The sequence below is a fragment of the Catharus ustulatus genome, chromosome 26 (genome assembly GCF_009819885.2).
Source record: "Catharus ustulatus isolate bCatUst1 chromosome 26, bCatUst1.pri.v2, whole genome shotgun sequence".
Classification (NCBI taxonomy): domain Eukaryota; kingdom Metazoa; phylum Chordata; class Aves; order Passeriformes; family Turdidae; genus Catharus; species Catharus ustulatus.
In genome coordinates, this window is record NC_046246.1 from 419,236 (window position 1) to 442,477 (window position 23,242).

General features: G+C 47.5%; 2 protein-coding genes and 1 long non-coding RNA gene across 6 annotated transcripts in view; all 3 read right to left on the bottom strand.

The window, feature by feature from the left end:
* Nucleotides 1–5,377, bottom strand: part of LOC117007415 (lethal(3)malignant brain tumor-like protein 3) — a 44,624-nt gene extending 39,247 nt beyond the window's left edge. For 3 of the 4 annotated variants that reach the window (XM_033080575.2, XM_033080572.2, XM_033080569.2), the window contains exon 1: nucleotides 5,302–5,334. The gene's annotated coding sequence lies outside the window, so the exon portion shown is untranslated. Of the gene's footprint in view, nucleotides 1–5,301 lie in introns of all 4 variants that reach the window. The other variant, XM_033080574.2, reaches the window with a different exon arrangement.
* Nucleotides 5,378–10,576: 5,199 nt separating this feature from the next.
* On the bottom strand, nucleotides 10,577–19,477 carry SRSF4 (serine and arginine rich splicing factor 4). Its single transcript, XM_033080627.2, has 6 exons — nucleotides 19,323–19,477; nucleotides 15,962–16,104; nucleotides 14,958–15,070; nucleotides 13,037–13,251; nucleotides 12,161–12,244; nucleotides 10,577–11,993 (listed from the first exon to the last, which is right to left on the bottom strand). The coding sequence occupies exons 1-6, from the start codon at nucleotides 19,427–19,429 to the stop codon at nucleotides 11,222–11,224; spliced, it is 1,434 nt and encodes a 477-aa protein (XP_032936518.1). The 5' UTR covers nucleotides 19,430–19,477; the 3' UTR covers nucleotides 10,577–11,221.
* A 1,900-nt stretch (nucleotides 19,478–21,377) lies between these two features.
* LOC117007580 lies at nucleotides 21,378–22,724 on the bottom strand. The gene is made up of 2 exons (XR_004420170.1): nucleotides 22,636–22,724; nucleotides 21,378–22,542 (listed from the first exon to the last, which is right to left on the bottom strand). It is a non-coding gene; the product is annotated as an uncharacterized LOC117007580 (long non-coding RNA).
* Nucleotides 22,725–23,242: the final 518 nt, after the last annotated feature.

Here is a 23,242-nt window from a genome sequence, read left to right on the forward strand (position 1 = left end):
TACAAGAACAGGAAGAAAAAAGGGTAAAAGTTCACACAAAGTGAGTGTAAAGGCTAAATGGGTGGACGGGGGTTCACTCTACTTCTATAAACACCATCAGACTTGATGGAGAGAGAAACATTTCAACAGAAATCCCATTTCAGGTGCTGCCAGGATCATTTTCAATGGCATGAGGATTTCAGTGTCTCTCTCTGGCGAGGAATGCAATAGTGCAATAAACCCAAAGACTGTAAATCAAGTAATAACATGAAGTTTGCAGCTGAGCTTCCATGGACCAGGAGGCAAAATCCCATCCAGGAAGTAGCTGGCATCGAGAGAACCATCTGACACTGCGCTGTTCTGGTAATAACTGATTTATAGATCACCCTTCTGCCCTGAAACAGGGCAGGAGCAAAGCCGCTCCTCTCACTTGGCTCTGAGAGCTCTGTGCATCCCCCATCTCCTGGGAGCTCTCAGTGGTATCTGACACCTGATGTGTGACATCTGCCAGGCTCTCAGGTGCCATCAATGAGGAGCAGAGCTGCAGTTTAAACAGCAACACACAAACCCCAGCACGACTCATCGCAGCACAACTAAACTGGTCTCAGAACTACTTAGGAGCAGACACAACCTGCTACTTAGGAGCTCAGACACAACCACCTCGCCTGTACTTTGCTGTGACAATGACAGATGATGCTTTACTCACCTATCAACACCTGTTATTCACCTCAGGCAAGTAATATTTTGCAAGGCTGAGCTAATACCATTACCAAATCAAACCCCAGCCTCATCTCCAGGAACCTCATCAGTCAGGGACTGAAATGAACCTTCAGAGTCTGCGACAGAATTGTACCAATGTCTCAAGAGAAAGTGTCAGTAGCCACCAGCAAGCATTTAACAGTGTGAAGAGACTGCCTATGTCAGTGAAGGGAAAAAAAGACAAATTCAGAACTGAGGAATTCCAAGCTTCACTCATTGCACTTCCTACTAATTTTTGTTTCCCACAAAGAGGGAAAAACTGTAAATACAAATCAAGGAAAATATCGGAAAGATTAGAGTGGAAAACGGTCTAGGAAGGGAGAGGCATGCTTTGGCTGGTATGGAGAAAAGCAAACACTTCTTCTCTAGGTTCTGCCACAGGACCACAAGATGAAGTACTTGTGTTTTCAGGAGTTTGTCCAGCTCATTTGTATAACAGAGCCCCTCCAAGTTTCCCCTAAGCACACAATAAACATATGGATTATGGTAGGTGCTACTGCACTGGGAGACAGATAAACAGCACCATGGCAATGTGACCTCAATCTGTTCATAGGATCAGACAGCAAAACTGTGAGTTTAAACCAGTCACTCATCTCAGAATGAAGCCCAAAGCACTGTTGGAGCCTGTGAGCTACTCACCTTGGTTTGCTGACACAGTTGTGTCAAAAACACACACACACACACGCGCACACACACACACGTATCTACTTCAGCAGTCAAAAGAGAAGCACTGGCACAGGCTGTGGCCACTGAACGTGTACCCACTCCACACTCAGCCCCTCTCCCTGCCAACAGCCGGCATTCCAGCGCTCCCACAGAGCACACGGAGCAGCACACCTGACAGTGCTGCCTCACGTGCAGTCTGACTGTCCCCCTTTGCCATCACACCCACCTTGCTGCCTGTCTCTGTGGGTTTATGTGATACTGTGATGGCCATGTGGCAACAGCTCCTCTCTCCTGTCCTTACAGGCACTCTGTGCCATGCTGGACAGCATTTTGACCTATTCCAAACAGATTGAGAGGGATGTAAAAGAAGGCACAAAACCTTATCCATTTCCACAGAGTTAATGCTTTATGTTCCTTTATGGAAAGAGGGGAGCAGAAACAGAGTGTACTTTCAGTTTTATGGCTTTCACTAGGAGCCATGGGTGCTGAGCTACTTTCCCCAGCTCTCACCTCCTCTTGCTTGGGAAGAGCAGTGGTTCTGGGGAAGGCACTCAGACACTGCCTGAGCCCTGCACAAACCCCACACTCCACAGGGCTCAGCTGGGAGCCCCAGGAGTATCTCCTCCAGCCTGAAACCACAGAATTGCTAATCCCAGTCCCTGGGAATCACTTGTAACCACTCTAACACCTACACACACTTCTGAACATCACCTGGCGCCACACAGGAATTATACACCTTAAAAACCTTCACACTCTGCAGGAGTGACCCGAAGTAGAATCACAGAATCCTGGAATGGTTTGGAATTGGAAGGGACCTTAAATCCCATCCAGTCTCACCCCCTGCCATGGGCAGGGACATCTTCCATTATCCCAGGTGGCTCCAAGCCCCATCCAACCTGGCCTTGGACACTTCCAGGGATCCAGGGGCAGCCACAGCTTCCCTGGACAACCTGTGCCTTCCCACCTTCACAGAGAATTCCTTCCTAATATCTGATCTAAACCTGACTCTGTCAGTGTGAAGCCATTCCTGCTTCCCCTGTCACACCAGGCCCTTGTAAATAGCCTCTCTCCAGCTTTCTTGTAGGTTCCCTTTAGGTACTGGAAAGCTGCAATTAGGTCACCTCATAGCCTTCTCTCCTCCAGGCTGAACAATCCCAATTCTCTCAGCCTTTCAAAAAATTTAAAAGCTACAGTATAAATAGTGTTGTCAAAACAAAGCCTGTGTGATTCATGAATACAACCTCTACTTGTTTGCTTAGCTCTACCATGCATTTATCCCATCACTTTGCTGGATTCAATCAGAAATTTAAAAAACAAAACAAAGAGATGAGTCAAAAGATGCTAAACATAATGATAAAACACCCATTCCTTGGACGTATTTTACCAGTAAATTGAACCATTCTCTACAAGATAATCTGCCAAATTCAGCAAAGCACATCTGCCCCCACACCTCACCTGTGGAGCACAGTGAGTGATGGCAATTAGGAGAAAGAGGGTTTGGTCAGATCTCTGTTGGCTTTGGCTGCTAATCGATTCCACATGTAGGACTGTGCAGCTGCCAGCCTTTCTTAATAAGGACTCACTTGGTCATTTTTTCCCCAAGTCTCCAATCTAATTTTTCATCCCACTGTGTCTCCTTCTTCCGGCTCTTCTGCCCATGCAGCACAATTGGAGGGTTTGAAGAAAGGCTGACATAAATTAAAAATTACAGAAAATATGGGACAGAGGGAACAACGTGTGGGGAAGAAGACCTTGTTATTTCACAGAGAGACTATAAATGCCCAGAGTAATCACTGCTGTGGGTCAATCTGGTTTTGATCCAGTTTATCTACATTTCCTTGATATTCAAACTGTGCTATTCTGAGAATGAGATTTAGGCCTCCAGAGCACTTTCCTGCCCAGAGGTGAAGCATGGACTGGCACGTGGACACTCTGACAACACTCACAGTGGGACTGTTGGAGTTCTGTGCCAGAACTTGGACTCGATGATCCCTGTGGGACCCTTCCAACTCATAGTATTCCATTATTTTATGATCTCCATCAGCACCCTGAAAGAATTTGATTCTATGTCCCAGTGTCAGGCTTTCAGCATGTGTCATCTCACAAAAAACACCAGCACTCATGGAAAAGGACAAGTGGGTTACACTGAAACGTCACCTCTAAAGCCACATCCCTCAGGACCAATGGAATATATTGTCATTCCCAGAAGTATCTGCACTAAAAGCTTTGCATGAAGACAGAAGTGAGATAAGGGCCAGCCAGGCTTTCTCCTGCAGATAAACCAACACAATTTTAAGCATATTTAAAGTAAGACTGCAGACACGGCTTTAAATAAATTCACGAAGTTACTTTTAAAAATCAGTGTAAAGCCTTAAGATTTCAGTAAATAAAGAGCTGGTGATAAAATTGCTGAAAAACAGCATGGCTGAGGCAAGGAAAACACACCCTGTCTCCTGAGGAGTCAGTGGGGCAGAGCACATCTGGCTGTGTACCCATTCACCCTGCTGCAACTTGCTTATTATAGCAATGAAGCCCCTGAAGATAGAATAAATCACCTCTGGCCAAGACAATCAGAGCTGGCCCTGCACAATCTGCCCAGGAGTTGCACCCTGGGCTGTCCTCAGCAGCTCAAATCAGCTCTGATTCCACCCCAGCACTCACCAGGAATTACAATTCATTTCACACACATTCATCTTTAATGGGATTACTTGCAGTATAAAGTGCAATCAATTTTAGGGCAAAACTAGTGCACAGAGGCCAAAAGCATCCTCTGCTTTAATTGTATCTGTAATTACTTTGTAAGACTGCAATCCAGCAAATTACCCTGGGGACCCCTATTAATCACTATTACATATCTCCCATGACCAAGCAGGAATGCTCACTCAGGAAAAGCCTGTTTCCATCCCCAAAAACATATAATCTGAGTAGATTATAGATCATAAAGTAAGAAAGCAAAACGCTGATGAGACCACATCAGACTGTTCTTAATTGCTGTGTAGGGAAGGAAAGTTTGAAGGACCAAGTCCCTGTTTTCCCTCCTTTTTACTTCTGTTATATTATATAATAAAACACAGACCAGAAAGGTCTTTTATAACTAGGCACAAAATACCAGAGCTCTTTTTCCCTTAATCCCAGTTACAGGCCATTTTCTTAAATTTATCTGGGCTGTAATTGAATAAATTAAATGTTTTCATATTATCAATCTAATCTGATTCCTTGCGGCACCAGGAGTCCATAAAACTGTCCTAATCCCTTTCTGCTGACACCAAACATCACTCAGACTGTCCCACACCGATCCCCACCCGCAGCCGATCGATACTTTTGAAGGATTATATTTATCCCTCTGTTTATTCAGCACCGACTTCCCCTCCCAAAATCCCCATTCCATTAGTTCTGCACTTTGAATTTGCTGCCAGAAAGTTTGATGGGTTTTTTTTTTTTGTTTTTCCAGTCATGTTAAATCTCTATTTTCAAACTTAAATCTTTCTGGTTTTGGAGAAGTTTCCAAAAATTGTTTCTACTGCACCGGTTTTATGTACTTGTTAATATTTTTGAGTTGTCACAATACCGAGAAGTTTCACCGGAGCAGCGCCCAAGTGGGATAACCCCGATTTTCTCTGCCACTTCTTGCTTCAAAATTGGGCAAACACTACCTCAGAAACTGTAAATACTTTCCGACAGTGCAGAGATAACCCCGCGTTCTGCCGGCGTCCATCGGCGGGTTTGCGGTGTTTTTACCCCTTTTGGGACTTTAAACGCACTTTCCGCCCCCAGGGGCCGCGCCAGGCCCGGCCCGCCGGTGCCATCTGTGCTCCCGGTGCCCCCTCCCCGCAAAGGATGGCGGCAGGGCCCCCGCCCGGGCCCGCGGCCCCCGCCCGCCCGCCCGCCCTCACTCACCGCGGCCCGGCCGGCCCGGCCCCGCCGCCGCCGCCGCTCCGGGCCTCGCGATGGAGCCGGGCAGCACTGCGAGCCCCGCGGGCCCCGGGCGCATGCGCGGCCCCGGCCCAGGGGAGGGGGCGCTGGCTGGGCATGGGGACCGGGATCGGGGCGGTGCTGGGGTATTGGGGTACTGGGATAGGGGATACTGGGGTGTTGGGGTACTGGGATATGGGCTACTAACTCTGTGGTACTGGGATATTGGGGTACTGGGATAGGGGATACTGGATATGGGATACTGGGATACGGGGTACTAACTCTGTGGTACCGGGGTATTGGGGTACTGGATATGGGATACTGGATATGGGATACTGGATATGAGGTACTAACTCTGCGGTACTGGGGTATTGGGGTACTGGGATAGGGGATACTGGGGTATTGGGGTACTGGGATATGGGATATTGGATATGGGATGCTGGGATACAAGGCACTAACTCTGTGGTACTGGGATATTGGGGTACTGGGATATGGGGTACTGGGATATGGGATACTGGGATAGGGAATACTGGATAGGGGATGCTGGGATACGGGGCACTAACTCTGTGGTACCGGGGTATTGGGGTATTGGGATATTGGGGTACTGGGATATGGGATACTGGATATGGGATACTGGGTATGGGGTACTAACTCTGCGGTACTGGGGTATTGGGGTACTGGGATATGGGATACTGGATATGGGATGCTGGGGTACGAGGCACTAACTCTGTGGTACTGGGATATTGGGGTACTGGGATAGGGGATACTGGATATGGGATACTGGGATATGTGGTACTAACTCTGTGGTACTGGGATATTGAGGTACTGGGATATTGAGGTACTGGGATATGGGATACTGGATATGGGCTATTGGGATACGAGGTACTGGGTAGGGGATACGGGGTACAAACTCTGGGGTACCGGGATATGGGGTACTCTGAGATACGGGGTACTGGATATGGGGTACTGGGATTCGAGGTACTAGATATGGGCTATTTGGGATATGAGGTACTGGCTCTGGGATACAGGATATGGGGTACGAACTCTGGGGTACTGGGATACGGGGTACTGGATATGGAATACTGGGTATTGGATACTGGGATATGAGGTACTGGGATGAGGGGTACTGAGACATAGGATAATGGGATACGGGTTACTGGATATAGGCTACTGAGATACAAGGTACTGGGATATGGGGTACTGGGATATGGGGTACTGGATATGGGTGACTGGGATATGGGGCACTGGGATGTGGAATACTGGGATATGGTCTACTGGGATACGAGGTACTGGGTGTGGGGTACTGAGATACGGGGTATTAACAGGAATAACAGTTCTTTACTGATATATCTACAAGACAAAACAAGAACAACATCAGATATGAAAAGATCAGTGACAAAACAGAATGAAACTTAGTTTCAGTCTTTTGTCCAGTCAGACACCTTTTCTCCTCCGCACAGTCCCGGTGGAGCGGGCCAGAGTGGCTTTTTCTTTTCTCTCAGTCGCAGCAACTTTAGGAGCAGGCAGGCGGCAGCAGCAGCGGGGTCCCAGGTGGGAGAAGGGTGAAGGAAAAAACCTCCGCTCACCATTTGCGTCCCGGTTGTCAGCGGTGTTCTCAGAAGCAGGAAGCTGTAGCAGTGTCGGAGTGCAGGGCCTCGTCCCACCACGGAGAAAAAGAATCTCTGTCCTCCACATTCGGGCCGGCGAGTGTGAGTGTCCCCTTGCAAGACGAAGCCAATTACAGCTATTCATCCCCACCCCTCTTTTGTCTTGAGTAATTAGAAACCAGGGAGTTGCCTGGGCCAGGTTCCTTTAACATGCTAATGGAAAAAATTTTCTCCACCGAGGGAAAGAGTAAAAAATCCCCCAATCCCCAAAAGGGGTACTGGATACGGGGCACTGGGATGAGGGGTACTAGGACATAGGATAATGGGATATGGGCTTCTGGGATACGAGGTACTGGTTGTGGGGTACTGAGATATGGGATATTAACTCTGGAGTACTGGGATACGGGGTGCTGGGTATGGGATACTGGGATATGGGGTACTGGGATACGGGGTACTAGGTATTGGGTACTGGATATGGGCTACAGGGATACAAGGTACTGGGTATGGGATACTGAGATATGGGGTATTAGCTCTGTGATACTGGAATACAGAGTACTGGATATGGGATACTTGGTATAGGATACTGGCATATGGGGTACTGGGTATTGTGTACTGGATATGGGGTACAGAGTGTGTGGTACTGGATATGGGGTACTGGCATATGGGGTGCTGGGATATGGGGTTCTGGGATAGGGGTTACTCGATACAGGGTAACAACATACAGGGTACTGGATATGGGGTACTGACTGGCATACAGGGATACAGAGTACTGGATATGGGATACTGGGTATGGGATAGTGGGATATGGGGTACTAGGTATTGGGTACTGGATATGGGTCACTGGATGTGTGGTACTGGGATACAGGGTAATGGGATATGGGGTACTGCAATTTGGGGTACTTATATATGGAGTCTTGGGATACGAGGTACTAGATATGGGGTATGGAGAGACCTAGGACAGACCTGGAACTCAGATAGGACTGGTACTGGGATATGGAAACATGGGATGGGAATGAAATGGCATAGGGCTGGCACTGGGATAGGCATGAACTGGGACAGAGCTGGCATTGGGAGGGTGCAGGTGCGGGGCACTGGGGGCTCTGAGAGGGGACAATGTGGGTGTGAGGGGCACAGCCCCACTCCCAGTGCTGCTCCCAGAGTCAGCTAGGTGAAGCCTGGTCATGGCCATGGGTGTTGGGGCACGTTCGTGGCTGATCTGGGGATTTGGGAAGGGGAGATTTGAGAAGAGAAGCTGTAAATCACCATTGCCACCAGCATCCAGCAAATCATGACCATGGTGTCCCACTGCCTCCCACGCCCAGGAGTTACAGAGGGTATTGCCCCCTGTTCTCTGCATTTGTAAAACTTGTTTGTCTTCTCATCTGGGACTGTTATTTTCCTTTGTATTTGAATTTTGGAACAATAAAAGAGGTGGGAGTAGGATTTTTTAATGATGCGTCGAGGGTTTTCCACCACGGTGAGTGAGGAAAGAGGAAAGCAGGCCCCAAGCTGTGACAGCTTAAATGGAATGGGATTTCAGGAAAATAATAAATGAGATTTGCAATGGCTCATTTGAAATACACATCACAATATTCTTCATCCCTTGAGCAAGGCACATAAAATACCCTTTAGAATCTTTAAATTTAAGCAGAAAACAAATACATTTCTCACCTCATCTGTGCTAGCAATTCCAGCTGAAACACAAATACTGCAGATGCCTGCAGCCAGCACTGAAGCATTCAGTTGGTCTGGGTTTACAGGAGTGACAGAGATAAAAAATTTTACAAGTAATTGAACCATCCATATTTATTTAGACTCTTAATTGATTTTAATTGTTCTAAGTTTAGCTGAGAGATCCCTAGTCTGAGGCTTCTTGCCTTTTCATCTTGCTGCTCCGATGGTTTTGCCAGAACCTGTGCCATGCCCACCAGATGCACTCCCGCCTTCCCTTCTCAGAGCTCACCTCCAAGGTGCTTTTGCCCCATAGGACAGGTACCCCAACCCTAAATCACATTTGGGCTGTTTTTTAGTGCATTCTGATATGAGTATGAACATTAAATGATGCAGCAGAGCCCAACTGAGGCAGGTGCCTGGCCCTGCCCATGGAATCACTGTTGTGGGGGCACTCCCAATGCTTCTCACTAATTATCAGCAGTAAGATGTCACAGAATCTGGGAAGAATGGATCTGGGAAGACTGGAAAGAATGTCCATTCCCTGGGAATTCCTGCTCCAACACTCCAACCCACACATGTGGTGGTTGGGGAAGATCAGCCCATCCCAAGGTGCGTCCCTGCTGTGGGCAGTAAAGCCCCAGTGCTCTCGCAAAGGGTGCTGTGTACAAACCGCACACTGCACACCCAGGAACCATCACTCCAGGTGCTCACACATGAAGGATTTTTGGCTTTCCCTCTTCTTACTGCATGCAGTGACGAGCTCCACCTCAGACAAGTTTACCACAAGCCTTCCTCCAAAGGTCTGTCCTCAGGTATTTAAGGAATGGATGCTTCTCCCAAAAGGCTCACTAAAACCTGGCTTGATCATTTCATATAGTTGCCAGACAGCAGAAACTGGAGTCGCTTTTTAGTCTCTGCCTAGACCATATAATTTGCAGATTGTCTTAAAAGCATCTTCCAGTTAATTATCCCTTATTAGCAAATATCTTGCCTTTGCTGGTTTGCTTCTGTACTAAGATTAAGTAGCAAAAAGGATTAAAAATGTCATTTTGAGAGTTTAAGATGTTAAAGCACTAAATACATATAGCTGGAAAAGGCTTTTCCTTCTGAAGAAATTAAATATCACTTCCACAGAGATTTCTCATGGTGCTGTGGTAATATGACATTTGATAAAGTCTGAGCCACTCGCCAAGCCCTGATCCCTCTCAAAGTGTGGGGAAATATTTTGTGTTGAAAGCAACTCTGATGATGTAGTACCTCTTCATCTTTTTAATACGGTAGGACAAGTTCCAAATGATCAAATTATATGGAATTACTGCACCTATGAGGTGACTCTTGCTGGAGAGCTCCTGCCATCAGTTGTGAGCAGTTTGGAATTGGCTAAAAGGACAGTTTTAGGGGAAGCTGTAACTAACCCTTTTATTCCAGACCAAGAATTCACAAAATACATTTTGCCTTCTATTTTTCAGAATGTTGCTTGCAGGCAGAACAGGTGCTGGGGATGTCACTTCTTCATTCAAAGCCAATTGTGCAGGAGAAGAGCTTGTGGGAAGTTCAGTCTGAGCAATTTGCAAATGGCCCAAGTCTAAATTTGGGGTATTATTCAGGAACACCTACACACCTACGAAACTCTTGCTAGAAGCTGCCCTCCCTTCTCCCCAGGTCCCCAGGAATGCTGGGAACATGCCACAGAACAGCCGCCACCACCCTCTGTGCTTTCAAGCCCAGAAGCACATCCTGAGCTTTTTCTTTTATGAAGGCTCCTCCCAAGCACAGGTGTTTTATTAGGAGGAAAAACTCATGGAAAATACGCTGGAGAAATAAGTTCTTTATCTGGACTGTATTCAAGAGTTGTGCCTGCACTGAATGTGACTTTCCAAACTAAGAACCTTTTCTCTGAGTGACTCTCTACAAATTCAGGCTTACCCTGATCAATAGAAAATGCTGACAATCACAACACAGCACCATGTAACCAAATGTCATCAAGCAAAAATAGTCTTTATTCAAATTTCATGGAAACAGGGATCACTGTACTTTGCGAGACAGGGAAAAATAAAATAAAAAATTTTAATATAAAACAAGGATATTGTCACAATACCAGAATATGGAACTGTAGTTCTTTTCCCTATAGATTACTGCAAGTACCTCTATTTTTTTTTTCATTTTGACTGTGCTATTCACAACTTTGTAAGTCCAAAAAATATGGAACAAAAGTATGAAACTTAAGACTTAGCACTTCCACTAATGGCAGACATCAAAGGGCATCAATCGAGGGCAAAGACTGTTGAATCTGTCATACCTACCTATCAGTCATCACTGCAATCCCATAAACCCACCAGGGTGCAGTGCTCAATCCCTGCAAGGCTCTCCCTGGAAAACGGCAATCTGGAGGCTCAGGGAAGAGCTGTATGTAAAGAGAACCTTTCTATTGGATAGAAAATGAGCGGAGCAGCCTCACACCAGAGAGCGCTGCAGGGAGAGAGCGCTGCAGTTAATGACAGACAGACCATCAGGTTGTTAAAAATACACAGCATCGACAGAGTTTCTACTTCAATCACTTGGTTACAGCTACTAAACATGTACAAAAGACTTTTCCAACCATTCCAAGTGGGGCTGCATCAAGGTTAGGATCTGGAGCGGGACCTTGACTGCGACTGGGAGTGTGACCTAGAGGCAGACCTAGACCTGGAATTGGACCGGGACCTTGGCTTTGAAACAGATTTGGACCTGGAACGAGAATCTGATTTGACATTTGGTTTGGACTTAGAAATGGACCTAGACCTGGAGCGGGACACTGCATCCTCCCCCTCACCTTTTGCCTCCTTCTTGTCCAACTCTGATTTGAGCTGCTCCTTTTCTTTGGAGCCTGACCTGGACCGCTCATGGCTGTCCTTCCTTCTCTTCTTGCCGCTGCCTTTGCTGTCTCGTTTGCTGCGCCTCTTGCTTTTCTCACTCTTGCTGCGACTCCGGCTTCTACTTCTGCTGTCATCCCTGCTCCTCTTCCTACTTTTCCTTTTATCCTTGCTGTGGCTCCTGCTCCTACTCTCATCCCTGCTTTTGCTCCTGCTTCTAGCCTTGCTAATGCTCTTCTCCCTGTCTTTGCTTCTACTCTTCTCCTTGCTTCTGCTCCTCATGCTCTCCCTTGCCTCTCCCCTCTCCTTACTCCCACTCCTGCTCCTGCTCTTTTCCTTGCTGTGGCTCCTGCTCTTTGCTTTCTCATCGCTGTTATGGAGAATGACCTCAGATTTATCCTTGCTCTTGTTTCGGGATTTCTCTGCACTCCTGCTGCGGCTCCTACTTTTATCCTCTTTACTTGGAGTCCTGCTTTTCTCTTTCTGGCCTCTGCTACGGCTCTTGCTCCGACTATGACTCTTGCTTCTGGAACGGGACACAGACCTGGAAGTGCAAAAGCAACAGACAGCTCTGCTTTAGCACTGCAAGGGTTTGAGCAGAGTGTGCAGAGAATGGGAGGGAATAGAAAAACAAAGTGTTCCTGCTCCAAATTTCACATGATTCTTCTCACTGAAGTGGGAGCCCCCAGCTCTCCCAAGAAAAAGACATACCTGGATCTGGATCTGCTCTTGGAGCGGCTGCTACTGGCACTGCGGCTCCTACTCTTATGGGAGTGCCTGCTTCGAGAGCGAGACCTGCAACACAAGGAACCAGCTTCATGTTAGATATGTCCATGGAGAGTTTGTGATCTCCATGGACAGAACCCCATGGGGCTAAAGCACCTTTCAGCAGCCACATGTTCAGTTACACAATACAGTCACTTAGAGCATCCTTCTCCCCACCTCTCATCCCTGCTGCCATGTCTGGCTGCAAGTAGGATACTAATCTGGAAGAAAAGATGCCACTTTATTTAAGGGATAATCACTTTCCCAGTCAAATCACAGTTTGAATATGATGAGACACTGGCATAAAGCTTTGACTTCAGATTTTTATTTCACAAGCAAGTTCTTCTAGGAACAGTAAAGAATAGCCTCAGTTTTCTTGCAATGAGTTCTACCCCAGAATGGAAATGGGAGAACACTTGGTGCTGCTGAAGCAGCTCTTGGTCAGATAAGGAAAGCAACAAATCTCTGAGAAACAGGGAACAGGTGGAGGTTTCCAAGCTGAGAAGGAACTGTTAGTCCTGGTGCTTGGAGAAGAACACAGTGTTCAGAGCTAGTGTTAGAAGCACCTTCTGTTTCATTCCATGTGCATGGCTCCACTGGCCACGCAGCTGCTCCCACTAGGAACAAGGGCTGAGTATCAGGGAAGAACAGTGACAGGTATTCAGGGACACACCTGAGAACATAGCCCTCATTTGCCCTGGATACTAATACATGCTCAAAAAGCTAGAGAGAACTCCAAACATTCCCAAGGTGTTTTAGAACCTGAAAGTCTGAATCTGCTCTGTGTTCAATAACTGCAGCCTGAGATAGATACACACATACCTTGAATGGCTTCGGCTTCTGGAGTAAGAGCGGCGCCGTCTGGATCCAGGTCTGTCTTCTACTAATCTAATCTTCCTGCCATTTACTTCTGTCCCGTCCAGCTTTTCAAGGGCTCTTTTCATGTCAGAATAGGATTTGAACTCAATCACACCTTCATTTTTCCTTCCTTTGTGTGCATCTGCATATGTCACTTCCCCTGCCTGACGCATATAATCCTAGGGGAAGAGGACAGAATCACCATCGCCTTGAACCCAGAGCCAGGCTTCCAGTTGACCCTGCTCACTTCTGACATGATGCTCCCTGAGCCTCTTCTATTCACAGGCATGTCAGCAAGGGTTTGACTCAAACGGCATCTGTAGTGCTAAATAACGCACTATGACTTCACAGAGTTGGTGTGATTAGAATCAGGTTGACAAGTTTTGAGCCAAATGATAACCTAAGGTCTCCCACTTCAAGGCTTAGATCAAATATGCTCTAGACTCTTAAGTTTCAAACTACAGAAGTGATTAAAGCAGTAAAATGCTTGCTCTCTAAATGTTTTCAAAAATAATTGAGAAAAGTGGTAGAGGTTGAACATGAAGAAGAGGAAGCCCACAGAGAAGCAGACCTTCCTTCATCTTCCACCTCGTCTACACAGCATGTTCTGCTAGAAAAAGCCCCCACAGAACTCCAAGTTCAATTCATTTTTCCACTTCATGCTTCCTGGCTTCTCTGCTTCCATCACTAAACTCTTCTCTTTATCAGGGGTCTGTTCTGCTTCGAGCAAGCTGCCAAGCCAGGGTATCTTTCAGTCCCTGTGAAATTTGGCTGCAGTGGAAACAGAGCTCTGGTTTGGTTTGTTTTCAATCCAGTTTTTCACCCATTTTAAGTACACTGAAATGAAAGCTATTCCCAAAAAAGCAGTAATGCACCCATTGGATAATTAATCATGCCATGCTCTACTTAGGATTTTAATACCAGAAGCAAAGACAAGCTACTGATGGTGTAAAGCATTAACAACAAAGACACTGGAAGCATCTCCATACCTACCTGAACTACTCTAAAATTCAATTACAGACCAGTTTCTACTACGTTAAAGTTTGTTTAGAACAGATTTTACACTTAAAGGTCTCTCTGTAAAGGTCTCTTCCTTAAAAGAGAACCATAAGAGAAAGTGCTCCAGCAAGAACAAGGGGGTTTAACCATTGTTGGTCAGTTTGATAAGGAAGCAGTAAACTTCTCGATTCCTGCTCCCTCCTCCCTGAATCCACGATGTGCATAATCATGAGCCAACACGTCACCTCCAGAGTACTCAGAGGTACTGTGGGCTCCACAGTGTCACTCAACACCTTCACTACTGAGAATCACCTGCCACTCCTCTGGATTTCAAAAAGAAGGTCTTGGCAGAGATACTGCATGATTACTCATTCTGGAAGCATCCTTTCCCTGAAACTCTCCTTAAAACAGCTTTAGATGTTGCGGAAATTCCTAACAGAGACTGGAACACAGCAGGAATAATGCTATTGTTTCAAACAGCTGTAGCACCTTATGAGTTAATGGGTTAAATCCAAACTGACAAGGGCAAACTCCATCTCTAGTGAATCCTATCCCGGCATGATTTGAATCTGTTTTGACAGGGCATAACAGAAGATAAAAGACCTGCACATTTAGTAGCTGGTGCTAAGGATAAAATTATTCTCCCACTGTCCAGTGCCACCAGTTCTGGAGGTGCAACTCCCAACCTCTCATAATGGTTTCATATATGTAAATATATTAAGGTGTGTAAATGCATTAAGGTGTGTGTTACTTCCAAAACCTACTCCCCATGGAGCTGCTCAGGAGTTGTAGCAAAGCAAAGTTGCACACCTCTTTGCCTTGCTGAAGATGTCTTTTACCCTTTGTACTCTGGAACAGAGGGAGGGTAAGGAAAGGGGCCCCATACCTTCAGATCCTGCCAACTGCAGCGGCTTGATAAATTTTCCACAATCAATCTGTATTCTGTACGGGTCGGGGGACCGTACTTATCTCTTCCGCTTCTTCTATAACCATATCCACCTTTAGGAGGTGACAAGCAGACAGCAGAGCTTCAGCCAGGGAAACAGAGCCTCGCTCTCCACCCCGACAGAGCTGCTCTGCCCCTGGTGTTCCCAAAGACATCAGAGACCCCCTCCTCATGGTTAAATCCAACCCCCCCTGTGTAACACCTTACAAGGACCCAAAGCATTAAAACAGTTTTACTGCAAGCTTGTAATTAAACAAGGCGCAGAACTATAATTACACTAGAATTAACATGCAATTATATTTAATATTATTTTTAAAACAGTTTGAGATAAGAAACTGAATAAAGCCAGTTGACTAATGTTACTTACATTGCTTAAAGGCTTTCTGAATATCTGACATGAAAAAAGTTTTTCAGGCACCTATTTCAGATTAATCTCATCTGTCTCTAACCCCTGGGATCCTCACCACCCAGGTCTAATGGGGAAAGCTTGCAGTCGTCACATGGCTTCTTTAGTTTTTGGTCAGTCAAGGGCCACAAAGGTCAAAGAGCCACTCATGGAAAGGTACCCCAAGGTCAGCAAATGGAACGGGCAGTCATCTTAGCTCAAAGGACTCTTTCAATTAAAACATTGAGGTCTTTGTTAAATCTATGTTAAACATCACATTGCAAATAAACCATTTAAATAGTTAAATGAAAATGATAATAATAAAAATGGTACAAGAAACTGTGTTTATTAATGTATCAATTAGAAGAGTTTAATACAACAAACAAATTAATAAATATTCAGATCAACAATTACATTTACAATTACAGAACACTTTGTATCACAAACTTTGTGATACAGTCACAACTTTGTATCGCTTTCCTTTTAAATTACTTTTATAAAGGAGTAAAATACTGTTTTATTTAAAAGAAGCCATGGATACAAATGCACAAGTGCTTACTGCGTCCAGAACCGTAACTGCTGTCCCGGCGTGGGCCCCGGGCGTGCTCCACGATCACTCTCTCCCCACACAGATCTTTCCCGTTTAGCTCATAGACAGCATCGTCGGCGTCTCGCAGATCATCAAACTCCACAAAGCCATACCTAGGGACATGGAGGGAAAAGGGATCACTGGGAAGAAACTGAACCTGAGGTATCTGTACTCAAAAGCAACTTGTGGTTTCCTGCAGAGCCCTGTGTGTGTTCTCCTACAGATGAGCCTCCTGAGCATACCGGAGTGTTCAGGGCCTTGAGCCTTGAAAAACAACTAAAAAAAAAATGAAAACCCTCCCAAAAATAGGGAGAGAAATAGGAAGGGCATGAAAACACATCTGCTGATTTGCTGAATTGAACCTGAAGTAATTCTTCAACAAAATGATAAATCATGTGAGAGTGTAATGGCTGAATTATGTTAGCAAGACACTGCTATCATGGTGTAATCTTTGATGAAAACAAGGATGTTATCTATCTTTGTAAAGGTAGAAGTTAAAATCCCCAACCATTAGACAGGAGCACTACCCCACACACACCAAATAAACACAGAATCACGGTACTGTTCAGGTTGGAAAAGCCCTCCGAGGTCAGGGAGTCTGACCGTGATCTCAGAGATGGCCTTAGCCATACCCGGAAGTGTCCAAGGCCCGGCTGGATGGGGCTCAGAGGAACCTGGGGTAGTGGAAGGGGTCCTTGCCCATGGCAGGAGGTGGAGCAGGATGGGCTTTGAGGTCCCCTCCCACTCAAACTACTTTTCTTTGGAAAGCAAACACTGATTTTGAACTGAGGTAGAGGGTAGGATGGAAGTTTGAATCTTTTATCTGTGTTTCTCAATTCACTGCAGAAGTTACATTCCTCTGTCCTGCAGGTGTTGTATTAGGATAAAGCCTTGAATTCTTCAGAGCTGCCCAGAGTAATGCAGGCAGGTAAGTACAGGAGGAAAACCAGTTTGCTTTTGTCTTAGAGGCATCACAAGTAGCTTTTAGTGTATTCACAGAAGATAAAAAGCAGGCTGAAAAGCCCAATTTTCTGGTCACTTCATACATTCACTACACATACAGAGCTACAACTGACAGTGCAGCTCCAAGCAGGAAAGAATATGAAAACTAAGAGCACACAATTAAAAACTGCAATTTGAAATGGAGAATCCTACATGACCCACGTTTTCATTTCCCCATCCTTCCCTCAGGTAATAATTGCTTTGAGCCATTAAATTTCAAGTTCACGTTACAATTAGCGAGCCCCAGCTAAGCTTTTAGAGCTCTGTGGTATCACTTTGCATTCCATTGTCCCGCTCCAGCACTCCAGTTTTGCTGCTGAAACACCCAGTGAAGGATCCACCAAAGAGAACTCCCAGATTTCTGGAAACAACTTCAAGAATCTCTCCAGTCAAACACCATGCAGGAAGTTTCCATTGTTTCCTGAGCAATACTAGAAACAAGCCATGGAGGAAGGCTCAGGAGAGCACAGCTCAGCCCAGGTCTTCCCAAGCACAGACACAAAACCTGACCGCTCAAGTTCCATTTTGGACAAGGAATTTAACTGCAAATCTGTTAAAAGACTCCAGAATATAAAACTAAAAAGACAATTAAATTTACTTAAAAGCAGGAAGACAAGTCCCTTTTCCATATCAGCCACATAACTCAGCAGTTCCACATCTGTTAAGAAAGTTTAGTTGGCTCCCTCCCCCTGCACCCAAAATGTATGAAACAGAAATACTGAATTTGGAGTTACCTCAGCAACAGGAAAGCTGACCCCCCAAACATTTCCAAGGATAAACAGTAGGACTGGAAAACAGCAGCCTCAGATATTTCAGCTAATCTTCAACAACACCTGAGGCTGTGTGGGTTAAAACACTGACACATGAAAACTTGTTTGCTTTAATAATGGATTTTATTCATCTTATAATCCTGTTAAATGTTCACCTGCCAGCACAAGCAGCATTAAAACTTAATGAACCTCTTTCACTTTAATGCTGAAGGACTAACTTGTACAAGAAATTCCTGTTGTCCACTTCTGAGGAATAATCAATACCTGGCCCTCCTGGTTATACAATGATAAATCCATATTCCATTCAGCCTTCCTAAGGAAGACTTCAAGCTTGGTTTCTTGGAAAAAGCAAAGGCACCAGCACTCATGAGGGTTTGGGTCTTGGGGAAAAACCCACCAAAAATGGCAATTTGCTTTTTCTTCAAAAATCCACACTTTAATGTCTTGGCCAAGCCCTGGTAGAGCAGGATCTAACTCTTGGAAATGCAGTGAAGGTTCAAGCTGCTGGAACAGCACAGGTGAGAACACAGAGGTACGGCAGGTTTGGTGGGGCAGAACATATCCCTGGTCAGCCTAGGGGCTCTGGGAGCAGTGCTGCTCCCACACCCAAAACAATGGTGTTCTTTCTGGGGAGTTGTTATCTTGGGGTGCAGACTGCCTCACCCGTGAGTGCTTGCCCTGAGGTGCAGAGGAGCCTGGAGGGCCCCTCTGGGTGACACCCCCTCCCTGCAGGAGGCAGGGCAGGACACAGACGAGCTGGCCCCCAAGAACTGAGGTAGGATTCAGCCGTCCTGCCCCCCGGTTGTCACTGAAACACAGGTGTCCCGCCTTCCAAGAAGAAGAAACCCACCCATCCGGGCCGGTCCTAAAGGGACAGTGCAGGTGTCCTGCATCCATTCCAAAAAAATGGGAACCCAACCATTCAGCGTCCCTCACCCCTACCCAAAGGAGGGTCCAGGCATCTGCATTTCCCCCCACAACAGAGCCCCAGACACCCTGCCTCCCGCAAAAAAGACCCAGACGTCCTGTCCCCCCAGACAAGAAAGGGAACCCAGGCATCCTGCCCCCCACACCAAAAGAGAAGCCGAGCATCCTGCTTCCCCCAAGGGGAGAGCCCAGGCGTCTTGCTCCCCCCTCCAGTAGGGGCCCAGGCGTCCTGCCGCCTCCCACACAAAAGGAGAAATCCAGACGTTCTGTGTCCCCCACCAAAGAAACCTAAGCAAACTGCCCTTTCCCAATAAAAGCCCAGCCATTCTCTCCTCCGCAAAAGGGGGGACCCAGCCGCCCTGTCCTTCCTCCAATGGAAGTTCAAGCATCCTGCCCACTCCCCAAAAGAAAACCCAACATGCCGCCCCAATAAAGGCCTAGGTTTCGCGTCCCCCCACCACGGGGGAGCCCAAGCTCCCTGCCCCTTTCATTCCCACCCAAAGGTGGCAACTCAGCCGTCCTGCCCCCACATTGCCCAGAGCGCCCCAGCAGCCTCTTCTCCTGCGGCCCCGCCAAGGGCCTCAGGTGCCTTGGCCCTCCCCTCGCGGCGGCCGGGCCGAGCCCGCGCTCACCCGTTCTTGAGATCCACCTCGAGGATCTTGCCGTAGCCCTTGAAGAAGCGCTCCACGTCGCGCTCCCGGGCCTGGTAGCTGAGGCGGCCGATGTAGACCCGCGGCATCGCGGGGCCGGGGCTGCGCCCGGAGGGCGTGAGGGGCCCGCGGGCCGCGCGGCCGCCTGACGTCACGGCGGCGCGCAGGCAGCGATGCGGGGCAACGTCACCGCGGGCCACGCCCCTCTCACGGGCTGGCTCTTAAAGGGGCCACAACTCTGTGTGGGCCCCACCACCTGCGGAGATGGCAGCCTCGTTCCCCATGGAGAACATGGATCGATCCCCCTGTGATACATGTTATAAAGTAATTCGTGTTTTATGAAAGATGAATCATGTTTGTATAAATAAAGAGCTTAATAAAGTAACTTCAGGAACACTGAGCCACAGAGAGGAGAAAAGATTGCTTCACTGGATTCCAGCGCTGCAGATGCTAACAAAGCCGCAATTAGCAAATTAATAGCACCAGCCCCAATGGAGGTGACTCGTTATGGGACAGGCCAGGAAACTCCCCGGCCATGAGGACTTGATAATCGCCATCAATCAAAATAACCAGGGTCCTCAGGAAAACCTACATTTCAATACCCAGTTCCAGTAAACCAAAATCTGCACGCATCAAAATTCATCGCTGCCCCGAAACTGTTTTTGTCCAGTCCACTGCGGAGAAAGAAAACGACACAAATATGCGAATCCACGGCAGAAACAAAGGGACTTTTGCCCCAGGCCAGAAAAACTGTATAAAAACGGGGGCTGCCCAGGATGGCATTTGTGAAACGGGGCTTCAATGCGATCAGCATGAGTGTTCACCCAGCACTGATCCCGGGCTCAGTGTTGTCTTTTTGATTGTGGCTATTGAGGACCGTATTTTCGGTCCCAAAAATAAAAATTGCTTCTTAAATCTTTTTAATTTGGCTTGATTAGTTTATTATCTGTAACACCCCCTTTCCCATGTGCAGGGCACTAATGGGCATTCCTGTGTGTCTGATGTGCAGGGCAGTGTGGCATCCCCCTTCCCATGGTCAGGGGGCTTGTGGGGTCCCCTCTCCCATGTGTATTGGGGTCTGCCTTCCCATGGAGGTTCCGTTCCCCATGGAGAGGATGGATCGATCCCACCTGTCCCACATGCGGGGCACTAATAAGGGTGCCAAGGTGTCTATGAGGTCCTCTCTTCAGCAGGGGCCTGTGGAGTGTCTCGGGGAGCGCCCCGTTCCCAAAATGCTGGATCCTGATGGGATCCTGAAGGCGGGCGGGGATGGGGGTCCCCCGTCCCCCCACTTGGGGTGCCCAGGCGTCCTGCCATGGCATTCCCCATCCATGGCAAGACTCGCCTGTTCCTCACTCCCTCTGGTGAGCGGCAACATCCCTCTTGCTGAACTCTAAATGTCAGTTTTGGGGAAATTTATCCTTTTGGTTGAGATGTCAGATGCCTAAATCACACCAAATCACAACAGAGGCTCTTGGAACATTCCAGCATTAGCAGCCACCCTCCCAGAAAACCCCACAATCACCTCCACCTCATCAATTAATACCGTGTAGGTGCAACATCAGAAGCTGGATTTCCAACCATGATCCTGCTCATTTAACAAGGAGAATTAAATTTATTTATTTATTCCTTCGTGCCCTGGTGTAGGCGTGAGAGGTCGGAACATTTTGTGAAAGAGTTCTCTAAAGCATGTTGGGTTTTATTGCTGAACCAAATAAACAATGGGGGATAAAAGCTTTGCATTAATTTTTCTGGTTTATGTCATGCTTAATAGTGCTTATAACGATCTCTGAGTTCTTTCTTTGCTTTTTCCCCCACTTTATCCATTGATCAGGAAGCACAGAGGCACAGAATGGGGCTCTGCCTCCAATGCTGGAAGGAGGAAGGAAAATGCAAAATATTGGGAGATTTATTAGGTATGGAGGAGCAGAAGGGTGACACTGGCACAGAGTCTATCCTGAGGCACTCCTGCTCTCTGCTAAGGAAGGTCTCAGTGTGAGGGGATTTAGGGAGGATGAAATGGCTTTGACACATCCATTTAGTTGCCAGCATGGCAGTGGGGTTTAATTTCAGAGAGTTCTGCTCTTCCAAGTGCACATGCAGTTGTACAGTGCTCCCTCCAACCCTGAGCAACATTCCTGCCCTGCTCTTCGGCTCACCCTATGGGACCCAGAAAATCCCAACCTTCCTGGGCTGTCCCCCACAGCCTCCCTGTGCACAGGAATGACACTGCCATGTCCCAGTGAGGAGTGGCCTCCCTGGGCCCCCCAGGCCTTTAGTAGATCCCGACGGGCCCTGCCAATTCATCCAGGACTGCAGGATGATCCCAGAAGAGCCTTCAGCTGACATAACCAGTCCCTCACAATTCCTCTGTCCACACACAAGTCTGCAATCCTCCCACTCGGAGTGTGTTGGGAACTGGGCACAAGGTGGGAGAACCCCAGTGAGGTCCCTGGGTCGGGTTCTGAAGATTCTGAGGCAAAGAAATTTCACGGAACCCAGCCCAATGGAGGTTATTTCCATTGCAAGATGTGTTTGCAGAACATTTCCCCTATAATTCATCCTATGGAGCAGCATGGAGAGCCTGCTGGGATCCAAGAGCATCACCCAGGAACAGGGACAGTCACAGCAGAAGCAGCCCTGTGGGCACCACACAACTGGGTTATTCCAGAGGAATTCCATACAGGCATTTCTGCATGGGGAAGAAGGTGCCCAGGTGAAAAACCTCAGGTCTGGGGCACTTGGATGCCCAATGCTGTCCCCTTCCCTATCCCTCCCTGGGCATGGCTCCCAGGGGCATGGGGACACAGCCCTGTCAGGACATTCCACATGGAAATATAGCTGGAACAAGCTCTGGGCTCAAACAGCTCTCTGGGAAATCAGGGTTTTGGGGTTATTTCTGCATCTCCTACCTCCTGCTGCCAGGAGACAGGTGTCACGCTGTGATGTCACTGTGATGGAACACAGGCTGGAGAATTTCCCAGGCAGCTGGAGCCACAAGACTCCGTCCTGCTGACTGCCAGGACCAAGAAGCTGGTTGGAGGCAGCCAAGCTGTGGTAAAATAAGTCAAAATGGAGCTATCTTCACAGGAGACATCCTGTGCTTCGGACCTTGAGGATCCAGCTTGGTGGGTGGCTTCAGCTTCTCCTGACCATCCCGGAGATGATATGGAACCATCTTGGGATGCTGCTGCTGGACCCTCTGCAGACAAAAATACCCTTGAAGGTTTGCCTGATGAATTCTGGGACCCCAACATGAAATTTAGCTCTTTGGAGATCTCTGCTAGCACCAAACCTTTGGCTGACTCTTTCCTTGAGAAGCTCTGGGAGATCCTGAGCAGCCAGAGTTTTGAGTCGATCTGGTGGGGCAATGATGGGAACTGCATTGTCATCGGAGAAAAGCTCTTCAGGAAGGAAGTGCTGGGCAGGAGGGGTCCCCAGAAGATCTTTGAAATGGAGTCCATGAGAGGCTTCCTTCTCCAGCTCATGTTCCATGGATTCCGCAGAATGGAAGGGGATTCTCCCCTGCTGACCTCCATGGAGGAGCTCCGAGCAGTAGCAGCAGCAGGGTCTGCACTTGGAAAGGTACGTCAGCTCCTCCTGACTCAGAGATCCCTTGGGACACTCAGAGGGAGGTTCAAGTTCAGCTAAAATGAGCCTAGACATGGCTGGATGGGAGCAAACAACTTCATTTTGTTGTGGGGTCAGTTACTCTGGACATGCTGAGAGGCCTGAAAACTAGTGGGCTTTGGGTTTCTTCAGCAGTTTTCTGGCTTTTGAAAACCCTGCACTTCTCTGCTCCCAGTGCTCAAAACATGAGGGCGGTTGTGACTTAACAAAGCTCTGTCCTAACACTTTTCTTAGCCAAAGCCCGAGATGTGAAATGCCAGAGTCCTTTAAAC

What these genes read in the sequence shown, in the direction of transcription:
- SRSF4 (XM_033080627.2), bottom strand. Translation starts at nt 19,429, where the DNA reads ATGCCGCGGGTCTACATCGGCCGCCTCAGCTACCAGGCCCGGGAGCGC. An exon ending in GCAGTTGGCAGGATCTGAAG is followed by an intron (nt 13,252 to 14,957) that starts GTATGGGGCCCC and finishes CTCTTCCCCTAG; the next exon opens with GATTATATGCGTCAGGCAGG. An exon ending in AAGAGCAGATCCAGATCCAG is followed by an intron (nt 11,994 to 12,160) that starts GTATGTCTTTTT and finishes TTGCACTTCCAG; the next exon opens with GTCTGTGTCCCGTTCCAGAA.